At 41.0% G+C, this 24,735-nt stretch overlaps 1 protein-coding gene across 1 annotated transcript in view; it reads right to left on the reverse strand.

Annotated features, from left to right (window-relative positions):
* Positions 1 to 22,155, reverse strand: part of LOC118770514 (PHD finger protein 21B-like) — a 59,914-nt gene extending 37,759 nt beyond the window's left edge. Inside the window, exons 1-2 of the mRNA XM_036518237.1 lie at positions 22,062 to 22,155; positions 21,287 to 21,352 (exon numbers count right to left, since the gene is read on the reverse strand). Coding sequence (XP_036374130.1) covers positions 21,287 to 21,352; positions 22,062 to 22,115 — 120 coding nt within the window. The 5' untranslated portion in view covers positions 22,116 to 22,155. The remainder of the gene's footprint in view (positions 1 to 21,286; positions 21,353 to 22,061) is intronic.
* Between the last annotated feature and the right edge of the window lie 2,580 nt (positions 22,156 to 24,735).

The raw sequence follows: 24,735 nt of genomic DNA on the forward strand, positions 1-24,735 counted from the left end.
GCACACACCAAAAGCAAGCACCACATCCGCTGTGTTTACATTCCTTTGTTTCATACAGTACACTTCAAATAATCTGTCCATAAACAGCACAGGTGTGATCCAGTTCTTTAAGCCATTACACCGTGAGCATTTACAAGTGGCACATTTTCCATATTTCAAGAAGTCTACGGAGGCTCTCCTCTCAGAGCTCAAAGCCTCTTGTGGAATCCCAGACTCACAGCTCAGGAGTCACTCTGACAGACTACAAATAGAGCTGTGGAGAGGCATGTTTAGATTCGCTAAGGAAACGGAGCTGGGGAGAAAGCTTCTCAGTGTGCCGATGTCACCGGAGAGGAAGGGTTCTCTGAGGCGAAGCTGACTCACCCTGACACTCCTGAATTATCAAAACAAAATGGCACAGAGCAAGAGACTTTTCCCCACATGACATCTTATGTGACCATCACAACTCCCAGTATGGAGATCCCCATTACAACATGGGCGAGTATAACACGGGTATGTCCCAATTCAAAACCTATCCTTGTACATCATATCTTTCAGCTCTACTTGAAAGAGTCACGGGAAAGCATGTGTAGTGTATGCCCAGCCATTTTCCTTGGCCTTTTTGTCAAAAAACAAGAATCAGGAATTTTTTTTACAGAATTATTCCTGGGCCTAATTAAAACATTTACTTTACCTTGTCCCTAGAAAATATGTCATCAGCTAGTGCTTCACACAACTTCTGTTATTTATTTGGTTGATAAATTGGTATTATTTTTGTTTCACTTACTTTTTTAACTTTTTTTTTCTGTGAACTTTAAATCAACATTCACACACAGTCCTGGGTTATAATCCTGGAGGATCACGCAAAATAGATGTTTTTCACTGAGTAACAACTAACTCTAAATACATCCTCCCCAAAACAATAATTATCAGGACCCCAATAAGCCATAATTTTGCACTCAGACACACTTGTGGTCAAAATGTAACTAAATAAAACAACATCAAATCCACAAAGCATCACTAAAATTCTACAAATGGCTCAATGAACATTATAACATCAGCTTCAGGAAAATCCATACACTGTTTCCATATGGCACTTGTCATTACTCTGCCTACAGGGCCATTTGTTCCTGTAGCAGCAAGACTCCAGTGGCTTCCTGCTATTCACCACTGCAAACCAGCCAAGGGGATGGACGTCTCACAGGCACATTAGTTACTAGCTTAGTAGATATCCTAATCCAGGGTGATTACCATGCTTTCATTTTACATTTATCCATTATTACTATGCAAATTTGTGCACCTCTAAAATACAGAGCATGAGAAGAAACAAAATAGCAGGGTACTCCTGATATGAGCCGAAATGGCTCCTTTTTATTGCGGTGTACCAGATTGGCAATGTGAACAACATATGTCACGCGCCCGACATGCGGAATTACCCAGACAAGACACATTGTTGGCAATCTCATTAGCCGATCGCTTAAAGCGTTGACTCCATTACATTCAAATGGAAGCGTGGATGTTGATCCTTCCTGGCGATCAGTTAGCATGGTGTAGATTACAGTATACTCATTTGGATATCTGTGAACACAAAACAAGCAACAGCACACAAAGACAGAAGGGGGTGATTACTCAAACCTCCACCATTCTCTCCTCAAACCTGCTTCTCTCCTGCTCAGCGATCACGCCCCGCACAACCATGCAACCGGCTCCTGTGCGCCACCTATTTGCGCCGCCCCTGACTGTGCAGAGCTTTGAGGCTTTTGAATGAAAGGCAATGCAGTATAAATTTCCATTAAAACAGCCTGGGGAGTAGGGGGGTTGGATGGTGGACTCTGCATTTCAGCTAGAAGCAGCAGCAGTAGCCATAACTGCTGTTTTGTTTTATTGGCGGTGCGGTAGCGATAAAACTCAACATCAAACAAAATCTCAAAACCTAAATGAATGAGTGACGGAATATATAAACACAACAGATGAGAGATGGAATGGGTTCGGGGCTCAGTACAGCAGATGTACGCTGGCAGACAAGCTAAGGAAAAGACACCCTCGGCTACTCATGACTGAGTCTCACACAGGAGCTACCACCAGCCAGCAAGCAGTTCATTTATATTTGCAGCAAATTTCATTAGGGTTTTTCATTTACAGGGCTTACAGGGCATGTTGTCTCGTGGCCTGCCCCGTCAGCTTCAGCGCTGGTATATTCTCAGCTTGTGCACTGTGGAGTGGAGCCCCAATCATGGTGTTAAAAGGTGTGCATCTGCAGCCACAGTGTAACGTAGTGGAGGGAGTGCATTTCCACAGAGCCACACTGGAGCAATTGGTTGGAAAATACATCTACATGTGTTGCCGGCTTTGCTGTCCGTAGCAGATTTTTTGAGCACTCTGAACATTTTTTTTACACACTTGGAATATGTGGAGAATTTATTCCAGAGAGGACACTAAATGGCACCATTACTGTAATCTTGTGATAACTATCATAAAAAAGCAATAATACATTTCCCCTAAAATCAAAGAATCCAGATCTGCACCAAAATAGGTGAGGGATAATTGTTAAGTTTTCTATGTTGATCATTTTTTTTTTTTAAGGCTGACATTTTAATGCCTTCTGGGTACACAGTTTGATTTCCTGTTCTTATCATAAACAGTGACATCCAAAAGAACCTAAAAGCAGCTCCAGAGGAAAGAACATCTGTGCAAAGCACCTACGGTAAAGAGCTTTAAAAGGCACACAGCTGGACATTATCAATGCTGTTGCATTGGTTTTAGTCACTGTCCACAAGCTCCAAGAGAAAAAAAATCCAACATTATGCAATCTCAAGAGCTGAAAAAGCCAACATTTTACACAAATTCATCTATTCATCCATGAATTGTAACTACATGATCCTGACCGTTATACATTTGTTGTTTGCACTAGTGACCTACAATTAAACTAAATCACTTGTAAAGCCACAAGGTACAGATCATGTCTTCAGTCCACATTGTCATTAATTATTATTGTGATGTATTAGCTTTTTGTGTTTACAAAGTCCTCAGAAAATAAGTTTTTAAACCCTTAGTTTCATCTATTACATTTTTATATACAGACATCATATTATAAATGAGACGTATTTTCTTATGAGAAGTTTTGCATTGTTGATATGAGTGTATGTGGCTCCATATGGATAAACTGCTCAGATTCTGAAGAACAGCAGGAGACTGGATAAAATGGAAAGTAATTTCCTCAACCACTGAGCGCACGAGGTCTTTGCACACAAACTCAAAACACTGTGTCATTGGGATGCCAACTGCGCGGGCCTCACAGAACGGCTGTGTGGTCACAGCAATGCTAGCATATGCTGGTAAATATAAAATGCACAACTGGCCCTCAAACACATGCTGTTAAAATGAATTTTCATGAAAAACATTGTCATCTGTCTGTTGAATTCAAAACATTCTATAATGCATACTGTAAATCTATGCGTACAACACTATGCTCAATTATGACTCGGTTATGATGAGATTTTGTTTGTATTCCCATTGACAGGAAAGCACACACGTGCAATACCACTGGTGAAACAGACCTGTGTTTACGTAACTGTATCCTCAGTCACTGCTGAATCACTTCTGATGAGGTGAGTCAGGGTTGCAGCAGGAAAAATGCTAACTGACACCACAAGAGAGGTGTTCCCAAAATATGGACCTAAGGATTTAACCGCTGAACACTCCTGGAAACACCTCCTGTTACGCTACGGGACTTATCACCAGACATTAACTGGGCTGACTCAGCGCTTAGCTTAGGTGGTGTTAATCATACAGTCCAAACCCTACAAAGGCAATGTTTCTAATGTTTGGATTTTGATCCAGACTTATGATGTAACTCCTGTACTTCTATCTGTTATTTCAAGATTCATTTTCCTCTGAGGATATTTTCAATGAAAACAATACATTATAGATCAGAGACTGCTCTTATAATCAGATGATGCTTGTGAAAACTGACCTCGGTTGTTTTGTGAAGCCATGGCATCATTCACGTGCCAAGCAGGAGCCTGGTTCACGCGCTGTGAGTCAAATCGCTCCCTTTTCCCGGTGCCGTATTTAAAACCATTGTAGGGCTATTAATAGCATGGCCGCACGCTCTCTCATCAGAGAGGATAACTCTAGCACAAACAAACCATGCCATCTTCTGGCTGCCCACTCACAGCAGAAGGAAACAGTGAGGCCAAGGGGGACGGAGGGGCACCTGGAGGAACATAAATCCAGGGAGAGGGTTTAGCTGGACGGGCCAAAAACCTTTTTAAGGCCCATCTACTCATTACGTCTCAACAAAAACACTTCCCACTTTATTTATTTATTTATTTATTTATTTTTTTTGAAATGTTCAAGTGCCAAAATCACCCTCAAAGATTTTCTCTAAAATGGATGTACTGTGAGGTGCAATGCTCTACGGAGTAATCATAAAACCGTCAGGTCTTGCTGACTAGATTGTTATGTATATGTCACCTAATTAATGAGAGATTTATGAAAATGTATTCCCAGCCACAGACAGAGTGGGGATGCACAAGAGGGGACCAGGGCTGATGTCAGTGACCTGTCCAATGAATCAGAGTAGTGTGTATAAAACAAAGCCATCAACAAATGACCTAATAACAGTGACAAAAAGGCACACTACCACATGCACCAAGGGAGCACAGCAATATAATCTTTGTTTGCTTAATTTACTTTCATTTTCAAGTACCGTTATTTCTTATGAATAATAACACGTATATGGGGACTCGAACCAGCAACGTTTGGGTAATGAGCCCTGTGCCTTACCACTATGAGATACTGCCGCTGTGCTACAGTGCTACAATACTTTTTAAACAATACAATACAATTTCCAAGAACCAGCTCTTCGATCTGATCTGGCTCCAAGAGCAATAGTTTGAAAACATTCTTACAAGCACATAATAGTCATTTGACTGTAGATCTGAACACCAGAAGTGTTATCTTTTCTTGCAGACACCATGCAGCAGGTGTTAAAAAAAATTGCTGACATCACTGTTGGTATCGGCAGTCCTTTCTCTAAAAGATGACTCACAGGTCATCATTACCCTTGATGTGCCACATAAGAGCAGAATTGATGTAATAACATAGCTGATTCAAAGCAAATCTGCTGAACCTATGTATTTTACTTATGCAAGTTCCTTTAAAAATAATGAGTTGAGATTTTTGTAATGAAACAGACTGGGATCCAGATGCAGTTACGGGTTTTAATGACAGAATCCAAAAAACGTGGTCGGGGACAAAACAGGTCGGCAAGAGGAATCAGAAGCACTCCAAACCAGAATCCAAAAAACACATAAGCAAGGACCAAAAACCGGCGAGAGGTCAAAACACAGGAATAACACAGTTGAATGGCAGAGAGCAGGCTTGGTAAAGAATCAGGGAAACAATACCTCACAATGAAGCAACTGAAACAGAGTCCTTATAAAGGCAGGGCTTGATTGAAGGAATGGATCACAGGTGTGCTTGAGTGGGTGTGGTTGAGCCAGGCTGAACTGGGCGTGGCTGAGCGGGTTGAACTGGGCGTGGCTGAGCTGGCCCACTGGGAGCGGGTGTGACATTTTTTCATTTATAATTAGGTGAAGCACCAATTCCCATTGATGGACCTCTTCTAATGCTTATAATATAAACAGACTGTATCCTGCATTAAAAACCATGCTGATTACAGTAACTGAACTGGTATGGCACATTCTTTCAAATGATGAAAATACTCTCTAAATGTCTGTGCATTTGCTTGTGTTCTTTAGTCTGGAATACGTTTTCACAATGAATACCTCTGAACTACTGAAGTGCAAACTGGTGCAAACATCAAAGCCTTCTATCAATGTAACTCTCATATCCTGTGACCAAGCAACTCATTTTTTCTCTCTAACACCATTAAGTAATCACTGCCTATAAACTGAATGAAATGGAATGAATCAGAACTGTTCTGAAAACTATTTAAACACCTCACTTTAAAACAGTAATAGATTGAGAAATGGGAAAACACAAAAGTGGTTAATTTAAACTGATATCTTAATTTCCCTAATATTTCTGGGCTTTTATCAAATCAAACATTTGGACTACTGGATCACAAAGGTCCTCTCTGGGGCACGCCGTATTCAAATGACTCTGTCAACCCTTCACGGAGAACAGTTAAATTCTGGTCCCAGCAGCCTCTGCCATCCTTACTGTCTGATTTACATACAAATCATGCTCCAACAGTTAATAGAAGAGCTGCGGCATGTACTGCAGAAACTGAAAGATGAAGGCGATTGTGAGGTGAAAGGTTCTTTTGTCCGTTCATTCAGCTGACGACAAAAAATTGGCGCTTTTGCACCTAATCGCTGCTTCTTTCAAAGTCAGGACTGCGCCTAAAGCTTAAAATCGTAAAGGTGCGGCCGCTAAAATGTGCTCTGTCACTGTTAGCCAATCTTTCGCTTCATTAATCTGTAGTCCCACGGAATCGTATCTGTTGATGAAAAATCTGGATATCAATGTAAAAATTACAGAGGCGTGAACAGGATTTTCCATAACTGAAAAAAAAAAAAAAAATCCTTCTGAGCTCCATGCTCTACACTTCAAAGCACTCAACTTTATTTAATCAACTTTAAAGAAATGTCAAAAAAAACTTTGAAGTTCATTATGAAATGAAACATGCCAATCGTTTGCTCAAGGAAGGAAGGGGCACAGCAGAAACATTGTCTCTACTTACAAAAGAGACCTGACAGCTTCCAGGGGCTTTATAGTCATTGCACAAACTTGGCATCAAAGGTAAACAGACACTGTGACATTCATGAGATTCCTTACTGTTTAACTTTCATACCCTTCAGCTGTCCTTGAACAACATTACACTATCTCAAACACCCCTGCTCCTGCTCAAAGCTGCCGTGGCATCACCTAGGTAGGGTCAATGTTACTTTTTAACTGTACTGTTATAGTACCTTGATGGGGAGATAGATTCACCTGCAAACAGCAGGCCTCCAGATGTCTCCCAGTACATAAAAACAGTCGAGAGAAGATGCTTCTGCAGGCCATTAAAGTAGACATTTCAGCTCTTTCAATCATCTCTTGCAGCAACAGCAAAATGTTGTCCTGAGTAGCAGCTGATGGTTACAAGTAATGGACCCAAGTAATAGCATCACATCAGCTCAATACATCCCCCTGGTAACGGGACTGGTCCTGCAGCATAAGGATGCCAGGGGTTGTACCCCCGAGCAAGATAAAATGAAAAATGCAAGTTCTGTAGTTGATCTCTGATTAGGGAATGTGCCAATAACATTAAATGAGCAATGTGTCTTGAAATTCTGTCTTGTTGACTTTTATCGAGAATTCTCAGATTCGTGAGTTAAAAACAATATTATAATTATTTTGCGTCATCATCAGGTCCTTTGGCTGACCTTTTCACAGCAATATTTTTGTTGGTAAAAACACTGCTTTTTACTGCCATCCCTGTAAACTACAAAAGCTCTATCACAGCTATCTTAAGCTGATGATGCCTTGGGCTTGCACAGTGCAAAGAGATTTCAGAGGGACAGTGGAATTAGAGGGAGACGGACATGCTGACAGTTCACCACAGCTTAAAAACTGCCCAATTCCTCCAACAGCGATAATATCCCTGTTTCTGCAGGCAGTACACGCTTGAGCTGAAATCATTAATGAATCTTGTCATGTATTCAAAAACAATGTGTCAATGCCTATTAACACCTTGTATATAATGAAGGTATTTCCATGATAATTCACTGAATAATTTGGATAATACGCTGTTTTTTGATGGAAAGCAATAAATATATTTGAATCCATTACAAGTTGAATTCTAGTATTATTTTTATTATTAGGCTCTTATGTTCACATTAAAGTTTTACTAGCTTCCTTTGAACAAACCAACAAGAGAATAAATCTGTTTTTTGGAGCATTATGTTTTTGTTCCACTGTAAATCATGATCTGATAAAGCGAGCAACAATATGATATTTCCCACTAACAGGTTGGAGAAAGTATGAATTTCCCAACTACTTTGAACCATTAGTTCAGAAAAGTCCAAAACCGTTTCAAACGTTTCGTATTTGGTTGGTTCCCTCATAAACTGAGTTTAGCACACAGTATAAAAACATGCACAGCTATGCAAGACAATAACTAAAAAAATAATCTGGAGTAATATACAAAGTGATTTACTCTGAAGTACAACGGACGAAACTTTTTCCACAGCAAAACAAACCGCTACCGCTGTTTCATCAAAGCACCCTGGTTCACTGCCAGGCAAAATGGTACTAAAAAAACTTTTAAAACCTGATTTTCCTCTTTTTTAGCCTTGGCCTTTGTATGGCAGGCAGTGTGGGACAGAGGTAAACTAAACAAGCTACTTGACCTCAAATACTGCAGCAAATATGCTGCTATATCAGTGAACAATATTACAAATGAAAGCTAGGAAATTCACCACAGCCAGAAGCTTTAACAGAGCAGTAAGCAGGGTATACGTAACCCAATGCACTCACTGCAGTGATACTACAGATGGGGAGGGTTGCAGATGTGTAAGAGTAATGGAGATTATTTTAGCACCTTCTGGTGTATGGTGATAGGAGGCAGACAGGCGTGAGGGTGGGGGTGGGGACGGGGGGCAGATTTAGCAGATTCTGAGCAGCAGCGAGGGGCTCCCAGAATGCACCGGGCTGCAGATGTGTGAGAGTAAATGTATGATTGAGCCGCATCATGTGACTCGTTCATCATCTGTCTGACCTCATCTCCCTCCGTGCTCCCCCCGGGGCCACGCCTCTTCTTTATACAGTCAGACCGTGTGTGGCAAAGCAGAAAGATGGCCCTCGGCCTCAGAAGATATTCCAAGCTCCTTTCTAGTTGCATACCTCTGGTTGTAAGGAAGAGGCAACAAGGTCTTTTAAAATAATTTTAGTGACAGATTTTTATAACACAGTTATAAAACTAGGATTTGTGTTCCATTCTCATTTGAGTGTGTGTGTGGATGTGTGTGTGTGTGCATGATGAAACTGTGTCCAAGCAATCTCCCTCTAAATAACAGACTTAGCAATGATGCGTTTTCTCCCACTTAAAGAGTACATATGCCTGCTCTTGGAACAATTAGTAGTTTACTATACAATTAACCATTGATCCATTCATACATAAATCTTTCACTGGACCTTGAAAGTATTTGAAAATAAACTGGGGAAAGTGTTTAGAAAGACTAATGAACCAAAGTCAATAGCCCTGAAAAAGGCTAATCTGTGTGCTTTCAAAGAATATTTGGTGTGTGAGATCAGACACTTTCACTTGGCTGTATGTTCTCTTATGTTCTCAGCGCCATTGAGTGACATTATGTGGATTTACTGCATCTAAGAGCAGGTCATTTGAGACCTAAATAAGTGGACAGTCATAGATGGGACTTCCCTGTCCACACAGCTTTGTTAAGCAAGAATTATGAGTAATCAGTCTAGGACATGAGTCATATTGAGGTGAGGCACTCTAAAATTCTGGTTCACTGTGATTCAGCTTGGTTTGGCGAAAGGGAATACGGGTAAATATGTCATGCGGCTAGTGATGTCATCATGCAAAAGACTGCACTGTTGCTCATTGACAACGGATAAAACAAAAGCTACACACAGCAGTAGTTGTCAGGGCACTCTAAATCTCAATATCTCTACTGTTGTTGCAGCTTTGAATATGCTGTATTACTTGCATAACTATGTATCTGTTATAGTCGTTATGTAAAAAGTCACTGTGGTCAATGGTGTCTCCTAAAAATACTTTGCTGATAGTCATACTTCTGAGAAGGTGCAGTCTTAATTTATGCAGCAGAAGTCACCTGGCAGCTTAACACACAAAGGAAGCCTGAGGATATTCTGGATAAAAGGAAGAAAATGTATTATGTTCTCCCTGTTAGAACTCAGTCTAAATCTAGTTTAAATTGCTGAGCAATATTTCAGAAAGTTTTGAAGCTGATCTTGTTAAATAATAGCCCACTTCCTCTCAGAATGGTACATCTCCTTTTTTAATGTCTGGAACACTAGACCTGCATAATGGGCAAGCAGGTGAGAATCAAAGAAATTTAGTTCAGAATGTTATGCAGATCTCCTGGGAGGGAAGGCATTTCCAGAGACAGGCCACCTGCACTGTGTGTGACACAGTGCATCACACTGTGTCATATCTTCACCCTAAGCACTTCCGGGCCACCGAGTGAAAGGGGAACTGGTTTCAAGAAAACAAAATAAATAAATAACTCCAAATGTGATTTACCTTAAATTCTTTTCACATACGCTATCACTACTGTACTGGTAGTGACTCAGGTCTGCCATGTAACTTCACAGTGTAAGCATCTGAATAGCAAATGTTAATTAAGCAGAGGCAAGGAGCAGTCTGCTTTGCCCAGAATCCTTTGCTCCAACCTGACATCTTTCCATTGTAATTATCCTCACTCATGGTGAGCGGTCGTACAGGCCAGTTCTTGGCACTATTTGACACAGCGTGCTCCATTTTCAGAAAATGCTGAAAATTAAATTAAATAAAAAGGCTGGAGGCAAGTGGATCAGCCTTGGTAAAAAAAAAAAAAAAAAACAGGCATCCATTAAAGCACTGTATCACACACTCTCTCTCACCCTGCCTGCCATCCAGGATTTGTTTTTTTGTAAGACCAAGCGGTGTGGCAGACAGCCTACATGCATATGATTAGACTGAATACCACACTGAATAAGGAGGACATTTTTCATTTTCAGATGAGACTATATTATAGCACCAGTCAAAACTTTGGACAGACTTTTAATTCTTCATTCTTATCATTTTCCACATTTTAGAATAATAGTAAAGATGTCAAAACTATGAAATAACACAAATGGAATTATGCAGTGACCAAAAAAGCATTTTAAAAAAATCAAAACTATCTTATATTTTAGATTCTTAAAAATAGCAAAAATGTTTTTTTTCTGAATTAAATTTTTCTTTTTGGATAGAAATTCATAGGCATCAGCTTCATGATTTATATTTGTCTAAGAAAAAATCAAGCATTTAAGCATAAATCTTTAGATCAAAATGTCTTTAAATGCACGTTCCACATTATCTTAATCAGGTGTGTCCAAACTTTTTACCAGTACTGTAGGTGCGCTCCTATATGCCTGGTACAGCATGGTTTATAAAACATACTGAGAAAACATTTAACAAAAGAAACTGTATAACCAACACAATTACAATTAGCAAAATTACACAAGCTTCTCATTAGCCTATTTCCACGTACCCAGAAGCAGGGTTTATTTTAATTAGTGTCGAGGTTATATCGTCTGCAGTAATTATCTCATTTTTAACTTCATACCCTCATATCCTCCAGAAGTGCGTGGAGATCTAACAGACCAGCAACTGTAAAAGTAACTCCTGTTATTATTCATCGATTCCACCCTGCACAAAACGGACGAGCACAAGCTGTCCTCATTTCACAAATCTGAGAGTGGCACGGGCATCAAAGCTGCCAAACTGAGGAAGCCATCTCTGAAAGAGTTCTAGGACTTCTAGCCAGTTCCAGGAGACTAAGCCATCTGGTCCAAAGCCATGACCTAATCTCGTTACTCTATAACGAGGGATAACCTGTCAGACCGAAGACGTTTTTCCTAAAATTAATCTGCCATATATTCACCTTGTTCATGTTTACAAATAGGAGCATCCCAACCTTCCCCATTAATGTTTTATCAGGAAGACCTCTTTAGCATAACAATGAATAAAAGATTACACACTACCCCAGTTGATGCAAAACAATGCAAAGCATGCTGGGACAATTAATGGTCCCTGGAAGAGAAAGCAGCTATTTAACTTCTTGAGACTGGAGAGATTATTAGAACTCCACCAGGACAGAAAATCATTCCCGTCCAGTAATTTTGGGGTTGGGGATGTTATTATAACCATTAGTACAAATATTTCTGCCGTTTATTTATTTTCAGCTGATGCGAAGGACTGAAACCTGATAATCACATATCTGTCAATGTACTTTTGACAGATACACCAACATTTTAAGAACATTTGTGTGACAGATCAGGGACACAGAGGAGGGTTGTTTGTTGTAAAAGTAAATATTGATTTTCAGTGTTAAGTGGGAATGTGACCAACCAAACCCTTTCCACAAGTTTTACTGCCGTACACAATAACATTGTAAGCCTTTGAAGGGACATCTTAACAGTTTGATTGTATTATAATCTCGATACAGTAGCGGTCTAACAGTTGGCAACGGAGAAAACCGGTCTGGGGCACGGGCAAAGGGATAAAAGAAAGATGAAAACATTGGAATGATCGGCCCTTGAGCAGCGATAAAACGTGTTGCTACGATACATGGCACACGGGAAGTTCATTAAAGAAAGGTCTGAATGAAGCATACGTTACTGTCGATTTCTACAGACAGCGGGTGACATTGGGCATTGTCTCCTGACACTGGGCATTATCCCCAAGGCTCATAATTAGATTCCACTGTGTACAAGGCTGCCCGCCATTCACTGCACTCCCCCTCCGCACGCTAACATCCTGTACGGTGGATGTCACGCTGAATTTGGTCCTCTGCCGTCCAGGAGTTTATTTTCTTTTCCTTTCACTGTTAATAAAAAATATTACATTTGCCAAACATTATAATTGTGACCAGTCAAATGAAAATACCAGCACTTCATTAGTTTGGAGAGTCACAATTACCTTTTAATTTTCTTCAGCACCTCCAAGTCATACACACGTCTTTCCCCATCAAGTTTAATAATCCAGTCCTGACTTCTCAGTGTATTTTTTTTATCAAAATCCATGGACATCTTTACCATATACTGCACACTCAAACTGAGTTATCAGAATTTTTTATATAAATCATTACGTAAAATAATTACATCATACAATTTTATTTATTATACAATTGCTGATTCAAAAAGGGCAGAAGACATAATACTCTCACTAAAACATCTGACAGTATGTGGAGCAAAGCAGCCAACAGCCCTGTTGCATTCAAGCTCTCAGTTTACGCATTCAAACCCCAGAGAAACAGACATTTCCCTCAGCCTGGAAAAAGGTCACAGACTGACGTTTGGGCTAGAGATATGAAGTTTATCTAAAAACTGTCACCGAAATGGTAACAAAGGCACACAATTCAGCACTCCTACATGTTTTCCAAGCCCAGCTCAAGTGGACTAAACACACAGAGTCTTATTTTCACGTTATAGGCCATCTTAGTTTAGATACAGCAACAGCTACTATGATATAAGATCAAAAATGTGAGGAACGTACTTGAAATGTATGTCAAAATTATAACTGCCTATATTGGATCAACTAAATTACTGCCATTTTCACGTAACAATTATATTCACAGAACTACAGTAAAACTACATTTGCTTTTAATCGAGCCTATCAATAATCATTGACAACAAGTAAAAGTTCACATTAAGAAGTGAATCCTTGTTTTGTTTGCTGAAACTTGAGTGTTTTTCTTACCCCAGCTATGGAACCTGTACAAGGCCCTGACCCCAGGGACCAAACCCAGTCTTCTGACATCAGAAACATTTTACCACAAAAGGAAAAAGTGCACAAACTTATCCAGTCTGAGATTTAACCTCACTCTGATATGCCTTCTACCTCTAATCATTAAATATTGCTGGCAGAGAGGTCCCAGTTTAGTCTCTCACTCCTTTTTGCTTCAGCAGGTATCTAACATGGAAGGCTCACTTTCACAAGCCCAGCGCCATTTCATGGTTCATATCAGAAATTACCCACACCACAGTACAAGCTATGCTTTTCACCTCAATTTCAATGACTTGCATTTTTTTAAATAAGACAATATAAATAATTCTTAACCAGATAATTGATTTCTATAATCCTATACTCGCTCATAGGAAATTAAAAAAAAAAAAACAACCACTTTCTGAGAAAGTTCCTTGACCAAATCCCAAACCACCTGTACGTGTGATGCGGACGATACTCTCCCTGTCCATGTTAGAGAATAAAACTACTGCCCTTCAGTCTGCCAGGGCTTGCCGCTGGGGCCGTGCGACATCAGCACTTTTGTGTGAGCCCTTTGAAAATTGCTGCTGTACAACAGTAACTGGTCATTACGAGGAGGCGAGCTGAGGGATGAGCTGGATCCGTGTTCATTATCACCAGACATTTCATTATGGCGAGACAGCACTTAGAACCGGAGCCTGCAACCGGTTCACAGCACACTTCCACGATCAGCGTTCAAAAACAAGACCTACATCTATAAGACCTACATGTATTTCGCTTTTTGCGACATAAATACAAAACCCTGTGTGCCACATATCAAACTCTGCCAATTCAGAGAGAAGGTGCATTGCAAACAAGGGACAAGCCATTAAGGAAGGGGTAAAAAAATAAAAGAGGACACTCACTCGTTCTGTGGGAGATCTGCTTCCTTACTTGCACTCCTGCCAGTGCTAGAGCGGTGATGTCCCTAAGGAGGAGTCAAGCCAGAGTTCTGAAACAGCCCTCATAATTAAACAGGGAACTTTTAAAGGCCCTCTAGTCGTAATTAAAGGGAGTCAGCAAAACAAAGGATGATACGCATGGCCTGAGGTCTAAATGAACAAAAAGGGGAGATTTAGAGTCCTGGGAGATTTCCAAGACTCTGGTATCACTCTCTGGTGATGTGTGAATGCCATTTATATGCCTCCTTCCTCCCTCTTCCTCTCCCCCTGTCTGAAGGCCTTGGTTACAGCCTGCAGTGTGGTGATACAGCAGTGCTGGGCCTCTACACTTTCTTGAGGTTTTCCCAACAACTACAGGCCCAGGCTTCAGGTGGGGCCCTGAGCTGCACTTCTGAAAAATGACACACAGAGAGACAGGCCTCAGAGAAGTTTTTTTTAATGGAAAGAGCTGAAGGGATCTTTGCAAGTACTCACCCCACACAGACGCACAAGCACACACACACACACACACAAGTGTAGCCAGCTCAGAGGACTTCACAGCCTCGGTGAGTCTTTAACTGTAGCAAAAGAAGCTGCCAATCTGTGAATGTCTGTAAATGACAAAATGTTGAGGTGTCTGACAGATTACTATGAATCACAAATGTTCTGTATTCTTTCCATATATACTGCCCTAATGCTTTCTCACAAGCACACTGATTCAAGAAAAGATTTTTGGATAATAAAGGAAAGAAACTGAAAGTAAGTCTTACAAACCTCATTACTGCTTCTTATTGACTGGAAGCAAAAAGCACAGAATAGAATCACTCCATTCAGACTAGTGCATTATCAGCTCTAAAATGAAATATTATTTCAATCTTTAAAATCTTTTTACATTAATATTAAATAAAAGATATTTAAATATTTTATTTATTATTAACTATTTCAACTGTAAAACTTCATCTTAATAAGTAAACATACTAATTATGTTTTTACACCCTGATGCATTTTTTTACATTAAGACAATCTATGGGAAACATCATGAGAGAAGTGTGGATGGACAAAATCATACTAAACATTCCCATGATCAATAATAACTCCATCCTATTTCAGTTTAATTCAGTCACAACTGCTGCAGTGGACATTATGCACTGACCTGGGATCAGTTCATTTTTTCCATATAAATGTTGGGGTTATAATGAGGCAGCGGAGGCCGATCCTCGGCGAGGCCTCTGAGGTCAGAAGATACACACAGCCTATGTGTTCCACAGACAGAATGATGCAGACAGGAAGGAAACAGATCATTCTTGGTATTCCATAACTAAACGCAACAGCAGGCGGTGAGAAAACAGAGGCAGAGCTTGGAATTAATCTCCTGTCTGAAAGACAAAGATATGCCAGCAAAACTTTCGAAACCTCCCACATAATAATCCAAGCCAGATCCTCTAATGAGACACCGTGGGATTGCAAGTGTTATCCGGAGTCCTGTGGGAGGGTGGAGTGGGGGGGGGGGACGATCAATTTCACAGCTCCTACAGCAGGTGAGGCGACCCATCTCCCATCAAAAGGTCGAGCTCCAGATATGGTAGAGATGCCATGTTAAAATCCAGAACTACGGGAGAAGTAGGTCTTGACAGAGGGCAGAGAGGGAGACAAACACAGCTGCTTCCTGTCTTATCAAATGTCCGGTTGCCCCTGCCCCAGTGCCACGGTCCGTTATTCACTGACGCGGGCGATAGCCGGTGTCCAGGTGATCGATACTTGGATGAAATGTAAATCGTAAAAATGTGAGCGATCATCATGGACTGCTTTGCTTTCCATTTAGAGCAATGACTCAGAGAGGCGAAGAGAGGCTATATATGCTCTGTCAGTGTTTGCATGAGTTTTATACATTGGATTACATTCTTGTCATTTTAGAAGATGCTCTCCTACCCACAGCTGGACGTTAAGTGAGGCAATTCTGGGTTAGGTACCTTGCCCAAGGGTACAGCAGCAGTGCCCCAATGGGGAATCAAACCTGCAACCTTGCGGTTACAAGTCCTGCTCCTTACCACTACTCCACACTGGCGCTCATTATAAATGACAAGACAGGCCTGGGCTATCCCCACAACATCTTAATTCATTTCTGTCTTTATCATCAGCTTCTGTTGCCCATGTTTTTTTTCCAAGACAAAAACATGCTGCCACAGGCTGCCAGTCTGGGTCTTTTTTTGTTTGGCACTTGCTGAAAACAGACACGGGGAAAATACTCCTCAACTCCTATAGCCCATGAGAATGTGTCTGCAGGAAATGACAACAGGCTTCCTGGGGCAGCCCCTCCCACAGACGGCCCCTCTATAGGCTGACAGCTGTAAACAGCAGCCCATAATGAGTGTCCCCCACGCGGGTTAACTACTCGACCTTTAACCTCCCACGGGATGCCATTCAAACGCTGCCCGGATCCGCAGCTGAAGGGTCCCAGCCCCAGGCCCCCTGAGGACCACGGGACCATATCATGCACCATGCTGCAGTGTGACAAAGCGGCCGACCCTTACGGGCCACGCCAAGGGGAGAGGTCGGAGGTACTGCCTGCTTTTTCCTGCCTGCAATCTCCTTCCAGTTTGGAAAGGCCAACAAAGGCATCGTGGAGGGGGGGACGCGCAGTCTTTGTTTTGCATAGCAACGCCTTGGAGACTGGCACCACGGCTAGGTTTACCAAGAGCTGCCTTACACACAGGCCACAATGAGAGTCCCCATAGCAAAGCAAAAAAGATGCATTTGTGCAAAACATTAGTGCATGTGAGCATGCAAGAGCCGGGTTACAAACTCAGGGCACACAGAAATATTAAAACGGAGCACATTTACACATCTAATAATAACCGCACCCCTATAATTGGGCTATTTCAGTATATTATACTTGGTTGTTGCCCTCTATTTGCATGTGTTTTAGCAAGGTGCTGGTTAGCAGAGTTACAGTTGTAACCTTTCCAGTCTGACAGAAATTTATCCCCTTGTACATGCTTGTAAAATGTGATTCCTGTAGCCCAAATGACATGCAAATGCTGTACTTAGAGCCAGACAAGATAAGGCAGTTCCTTAATGGCAAGGCCTGATTTGGATGGTGGGGGTATAAGTGTATACTGTCCCAATGTGACCCCTGTGGTGGCATGAGGCGAGTTTTCTGCCTGGCTCTGCTCCAGTATGCTCAGATTCCTACTTCTGCCGTTGCTACCACAGCTGAACAGAATTACCCGGCTGCAGGACTATGGCTGTCCACGCAGGAAACATTGGAGCACCCTATACCACATAAACACACACTCCCCCACTGGTCTGTTTCCCTGCTGCACTCCCAGCTGATTCCTCTGTCCCATCCTACCCGCCTCCTGCATGACTGTTTCCTTCCCTCCTCACTTTCTGTCTCACTTTCTCTCTTTTTGAATCCCTCTCCCCCTGCCTCTCTCTCTCTCTCTCTCTCTCTCTCTCTCTCCCTCTCTCTGGCTCCATCCTTCACCTATCTGATTTCTGTCTCCACACCTTTCTTTCCCTCCTTACAGTCATTCTTTTTTTCCCTTCTGTTTTTTTTTTCGATTCTCTCCATCTCTCTAACTCCCAGTCCATTATCCATCTGTTTGCCTCTTCCACCGCCCGCCCCCCCCACCCCCCGCACATACATTACCTTCCGCAACTCCTCCATCACCAACACGTATTCAATTGAAAATTACACAGAGCCACAGAAAAAAAGCACACAAAACACCCTTGTTCTTTTATCTGCTTGAGTAGATGTTTATTTAAAGTGCCGTCTTCTCCTCTCCCCTTTTCCGCAGCCTCTCCCATTATCTCAGGAGCAGCTGCATTAATTAAGCTGGATGGGGAGGTTTATAAAGGCAGAATCCCGGCGAATAAGTGATGCACGGATAATCTGCTTACCACGAGCGTCAGTGACGAGAAAAGGACTTAACGAGGAAGACATTTGCACATTTTACACGGAGAAGTCTACGGTCTTTTTCGGGCAGAAAGCTGCTTTCAAAGGAGCGATTCCCCATCAGCGGCTCTGGTACATAATTAAAACTAAATGGAATCCCATGTAACTACTATAATAGGAGCACAGAACACACTCTTGACTGTGTAACTCCTAGCCTTAGAAGAGCGCGTAGCATGCAAGTAAATTTAGCAAAACATTAGTAAGGAAAACTGATAATGCCTGGAAGGAAGATGAAAAACATGTACATTAAAGAAATTACAGTATACAGTCAGCACCATACGCTGAAGTCTCTGAAGTTACAGCAGATTACAAGAACAAAACTTAATGTAAGAACCAGCAAAACAGGTTTTGATACTCCCAGTAATAAAAACAATGAACAACACAATTCTAGTCATGCGCCTATTGTTAAGGTCTGAAAAAGGGATAAGCATGCTTTGCACATTCACCCATTAAACAGAATTAACAATGTCTGTGGCATTCTAGACTCATAAAAACAGACAATGTGGCAGAAAAGCAGTTTTTTTAATTATTTTGATTGACATGGTTTCAAAACAAAATGGGCTTATAGTACTGACTAATTTCCATGTTCTGGGCTCTCTATGGGGACACACATTAATAACTAGCTTCTGACATGCAAAAGTGCTTTGAATATAGATTGGTATCCATAGATGTCACTTCCGGTACACCCAGGGACCGGTACCTTCCAGTAGGGCATGCCTCAATGCCATCTGCCATCTGTAGCTTTCTGATTTAACAGTGGTAGATACATACAGTATTATGTGTACGGATACTCAATCGCATTTGATACATATGTATGACATTAGCGGAAAGATATTACACTCAAGCAGTAGAGACTGAAAAGTTATTGCTAAAGACACCATGAAAGAAATGGTTTGTAAACCATTCCCTAATCTCCAGTGGGACCAAGTGACCACATCCTTCACATTTTCAGAAATGTATATTAAGATGACCATTCCTTTCTGCTGCAGTCATGCACTCACTCAGCCATACATTTATAATGACTTATCTTTAATAGCGTTACCGTGGATCTTTGGGAATTCTTAACCTGAAAGCAATTTCAACAGTTAGGAATCTTTTGGCCTTCTTGTACTACTTCTCAGGCAATTCCAACACCAGGCTTAGATGTTTACCTTTCAGCAGGGAATCAAATTAACATCTCATCTATGCTCTTAGATTTTACTAAATGTTCTTGACGTATGTCAATGTCTGTTTTCACAATTTTGTGTGCGTGTTTGTGTGAGACAGAGAGAGAGATTTTCATGGAACTCTGCTATGAATACGGAATCTGATAGCTCAATGTGTGTCACGTCAATTAAAAACACTACTCAGTACATTTTAACACTGTTTATGAATATATTTCACTTACTGACTTATAACTCCTGTATTCAGAACAACTAACAGCATGGTAACTAACACCAGACTGGTTCGTAATGATATTTCCACTTAATATGTTTCAGTTTCTTTGTTTGGTTTGTTATTTTGGCTAATTTTCTGTGTTAAACGTTAGCATGTTCTCTCTGGTTCGTTTTCCAGGGATAACTATGAAAAATCGTTAAAGGGCTTAAAATTCGAGAACTTGCTCCACGTCTCACTGGAAGGTACTGGAATGGGGACATCGTCTGTTACCAATACAAAAACCAGGATTGGCTCTACCCACTGATTAAAGAAACTCCTGCATCGTGCTAGTTCGGGTTTTTGCTCTCTCTCTCCCTCTATCTATCTCCCCTCCCCCTCCTCCAAAAATGGCATCAAAGCAATCAAAATGGTAATGTTCAGCATGAATGGGGGCCCATCCCCCCACCCCTAAACTCTGCAGACTTTTTCTCCATGTTAGGAGGAAACCAACACCCCTTCTCACACAAAATGGAAGCTTCCACTATCAAAGTGGTGTGCTTTACAAAAACATTTCGCCAAATACCGTTTTAATCACTCGCCCTACTGTTAAAATACAGACAACTAATCATAGCTCAACACATCGAACGTCGAGTCTCCTTCGTAAAAGCAGTCTATTCACCATTTCCCTTTAAAGAGACAAAATGCGCTGCTCAAGTGATTAAAACTGCATTCCAAAGCAATCGGGATCGATTCAACTTATGGAAAGGAAAGGGCCAAAGCCCCGCAACTCAATTAACTAAAACATGCCACAACAACAAAACTGTAACGTATACGCCCTTTGCGCTTTATTTCATGTGTCAATTTTATTTCCTTTCCAAGCTTCTGGAACTCTGCGGGGGACTGAGCGAGGGATTGTAGAGAAAGCATTGCGACTTTAAGCTTGGCATCTCTTCGTGGTGCTGAAAAATAGCTCCTCCGTACAAAGAGGCAGAACTCGACCACCCAGTCGAAGCACATCGCTCGCTAAATAATATAATACTGCATCAAGGTTTTACGAAGTAAACGACGGATTGAAGTTAATAATGAACACCGTTTGATGCATGATTATAAAAAAAAAAGTGAAAGTGCACCAGCGGAGTCGAATCAAATGCTACCACGTCGTCATGTGACCAAGGAGAAATAACATCAAGACTATAAAGTAATTAATTAGTCAATATAAAAATAAGATTCCAAACATTCGGATCCGTGAATTCTTATTTGGTTTTTCATTATTTTCTAAGGTGTTTTTTTGTCTAAAAAGTGATCGCCGAATACTTAAGATTCTCTCCTCGTTACTCTCCAGAAACATGTCGACCTACTCAAAATGGACGCTAAATTTTTCAACATTTCATGTTACACAACTTAGCGGGTATCCAAATAAAAAGCACAATTTGCGCGAAGGACTTCTTGGAGATGAACCATTTACTCATAACACCTAAACGAAATAGCATACTTTTACAACATTTTGACACAAGACATTTTGCTCGAAACATGCTTGTTCGCTAAACACACTGGCTGAACAGGCGACACAGTAACACGAAGAATGAGTATTATCTAGTACAGGTCAACGTAGTCCCAAAATCTTACTTGTTTTTCGCTTAGGGTTGTTACTGATGATTGCCTTTCGTGTAGTTGTTTCATAACCTCGCCATCCTACAATTGAACAAGACACAATCAATGTAACGTAGTAGGAAAGAAGCAAAATACTAACTATAATAATACTGACATTGTCAAAACGTAAATGAATACGCCGCGTTTTCCTGCAAAGTCACACTAAGGACAAAGCAGTGAAACGGTCGAGTATGAGGGGGAAAGGAGAGAAAAAGATCCATACCGATAAAGTTTTTTTCACTCACTCGTAATACAACTGCCTTGTTGAGATGCTAACCGATCTTTAGAATTACCTCTTTACCTGTGAGTCTTTCTTCATATGTGCAACTAGTTTCTCAACGGAAACAAATAAACAATAAAAGAACAGTAAAAGTGTTTCAAGTTAACACGTAAGCGACGAACAAAGCAGCGAGCACACACAGCAAGTCAGTTTCTTGCTTCCTCATAAATATTCAAGTCTCGTTCAGCTCGCTACACAGAACCACTGCATTATTGCTCCACATCCTTGTTGCTCTAAAAAAGACGCACGACATTCCCAAACTACTCCGAAAAGTGCATTAACAATTTCTCCTCGAACGACATGCTACGCAGGTAGTCACCAACCACCGAAACGAAACAAGTAAAGATCGCCTAGTTAGTCCTCCGGCATACAAATCGCTCATGTTTGGTCCCGTCAGATTTTTTTTCCCCTCTCGCTCTCATTCACTCAGAACACCAGTAAAGGATATTATCGTAAGATTCTTACATTTACCTGATGACACGAAATCTCCACTTTCAACGCCTCTTGCAGGCCTTGTAGTTCCATTGTTCGACTCCCAAAGCACTTTTCGTCCACTTTCGAAGCAATCGAGGTCAAGTTTTTGGAAAAATAAAGATTTTTTTTAAAAAAGCGACAATAACAATCGAAAGAAGAACTACTCAGCCCGCAAAGCAAGTTCTCGCTTCTTTACTGGGAATCGGACTCATCACTCACTTTACGCCACTGAGCAAAGTGCTCCAAAGGCACCGAAAAGATTTCAGCACCTGGACAGATCCGCTCCCAAAATAGCACCGAAGACACTCGTCCGACCCGGGTGGGTTTTGCGTGTTTCTTTCCGTTATTCTCAAGTGAAAACGGAGGACTATATTTTGTCCGAGTCCGCGACTTGATTTCACTTTGCCTGTGGAAAAGCTGCGCTTCGGCTGTCAATGCTAATTCGAGAGTTCCCGGATGGAGCGGTGAGAGAAGAGCAGCAGAACTCTCCTCTCGCCTGTCACACACATGCAGGCGCTCAGTCATGCGCACTCTCGGAAAGTGTGCACGGGCAGTGTATAATACTACGAGGGAGACCATCGATGGTCTCCGAACGTGTCCGTAATTATTTTCGATGATATTTTATGTTCAATGAAGAACAACACAGAGGATCACATTGCATCTTAAATCAAGGGGCCTTTACACGAAAACATAAAGTGTCGGTTGATATGTCACAGGTTTTTACTTTTACACTAAATGCTTGTAGGTGTTGTGTTTGTGTAACACAGAAATGTTAATTTGCTTTTATTTTGCTTTTTTAAAAATAAATGTATTGTCCCAAAATATTTCACGCAGCTTAAACACTAACAAAACTATGATCTTTCATAGCTCAAATAAACACTCCATCCTTAATGACAACAGACAGGAGAGAAAGTAACATTTTGTTGTTTGTTTTATTATAATGACATTACATATGAATAAAATGCAATCACTGATAATGAACTTATTTCATAGACCTGGTGGCTTCCTTTGAAGAGTATTATGAAGCATGATTAAGCTATTCATAAATACCATAAAAAAAAAAAATCAGCACTGCTTCAGAGGTAACCAAAGTGTTGTGTCCTTGGCACTAAGGATCATTTTCCTTCACTGTGTTCTATGTGTTGACATGTATGAATCAGACTTTCATTCTCTGCCTTCAAATTCCTCTCTTTTTTCCCCCACACCACTTTCATGTCAGACTCATCTATTCACTTTATTCTCAGTGCATGTGCTGTAGTTATCTTAGTTGCCTCCAGTATTGTTTCCCCCAATGATTCATTTTAACCTCATCTCTGTACAGGATTATCCTTTCCACATATGCTGTTATTAACCCGTTTTTGTTATGTATGCGGTCATTATTTGATCATATTAATGGTATTTATTTATTTACTTATGTATTCATTTTGCAACCATCATTATTCTCTGTATTGTGTGTCCAGAGTGGGGGTGCCCCATCCAGTCAGCTGTGCAGGGCTATATTTTATCTGTTGTTTATGTGTTTCCATAGAAAACTGTTCATTTTTATTATGCAGACTAGAGTTGATATTGTTAGTATATTTATTATGTATTTCTTTATGTCCTTAGTCCCCTAAGTTGTCGCATAAACGCCCTTAAGCCTTGACCTGATGTTTCAAAATGTTAAAAAAAAAAAAAAAAAACGCTTTTAACAAGCGCTAGGAAAATTTTTTGAAAATGCAGAAATCTTACGGATGTTGCTACGCATCATCAGATTACCATTAATGGGTAGCCAATAAGCACTAACATATCTCTCTCACCCCCTCTCTCCGTCCGGATGCTGCATATGCCCTCAGACCGACACAAGCATGGATGACGCTGAACCAATCAGCAGCCTGCAGTGGGCTGAATACGAGGTGTGTGTGAGTGGGGATTTAACGTGAAACAGTAAACGCACGACCGTGCATAACTGGTAACGGAATAAAACGGACACATACGCAAAAACGACCCACACAAATAAGAAGCATCAAGACACAGCCTTCGATTTTTGTTAGTTTTTGCATGGGAGAAGAATTTCAAAATTATATAAGATTGCATATGATGTATTATTCAACGATCTTATAGGTGGTGATTAGAACAAGTGAAAGAGGCAAACGTTTGTCAGTGAAACTACGTGAGGTACCATGGACAGCGACATTGTGCAGCGCGCTTTAACCACTGAAGTTTAAGTGTCGCCTTGCAGTCATGTAGCCGTCCCGAGAATATTCTTAAAGTTATTTATTCATTGCATTCACTTACACAAGGCAGGGCATATTAACATCATGCGAGAAGGTTACTCGAGATTTTTCTGAAGCTGTAGGCTCATGTTTTAGTCGATTTCAGCAAGACAAAACGTGAGATACCATGGCTAGAATAACTTGTTTAAATGCAGAAATGCGTGTATTCCCTACCAAATACTTTAAGCGCTTTGGGTGAACTGGAAAGAGGAAACTGGACCCCTCCCCCACCCGCGATATGTCTCAAGCTTTCTGTTGCCGCTGCGGTGCCACGTCTTGTGCTTCTCCTCATTTCATTGCTCAGTGGTGAATCTCTTTGAGTTCCGTCTCGAAGATCAACAGTGGCATTCGATTGCAAGATGGTCCTAGTTCGTTATGCCTGATGGCGATGTGGCTTTGTGCAGCGGTGCAACAGCGTA

Source organism: Megalops cyprinoides, chromosome 23 (assembly GCF_013368585.1).
Source record: "Megalops cyprinoides isolate fMegCyp1 chromosome 23, fMegCyp1.pri, whole genome shotgun sequence".
Lineage (NCBI taxonomy): Eukaryota > Metazoa > Chordata > Actinopteri > Elopiformes > Megalopidae > Megalops > Megalops cyprinoides.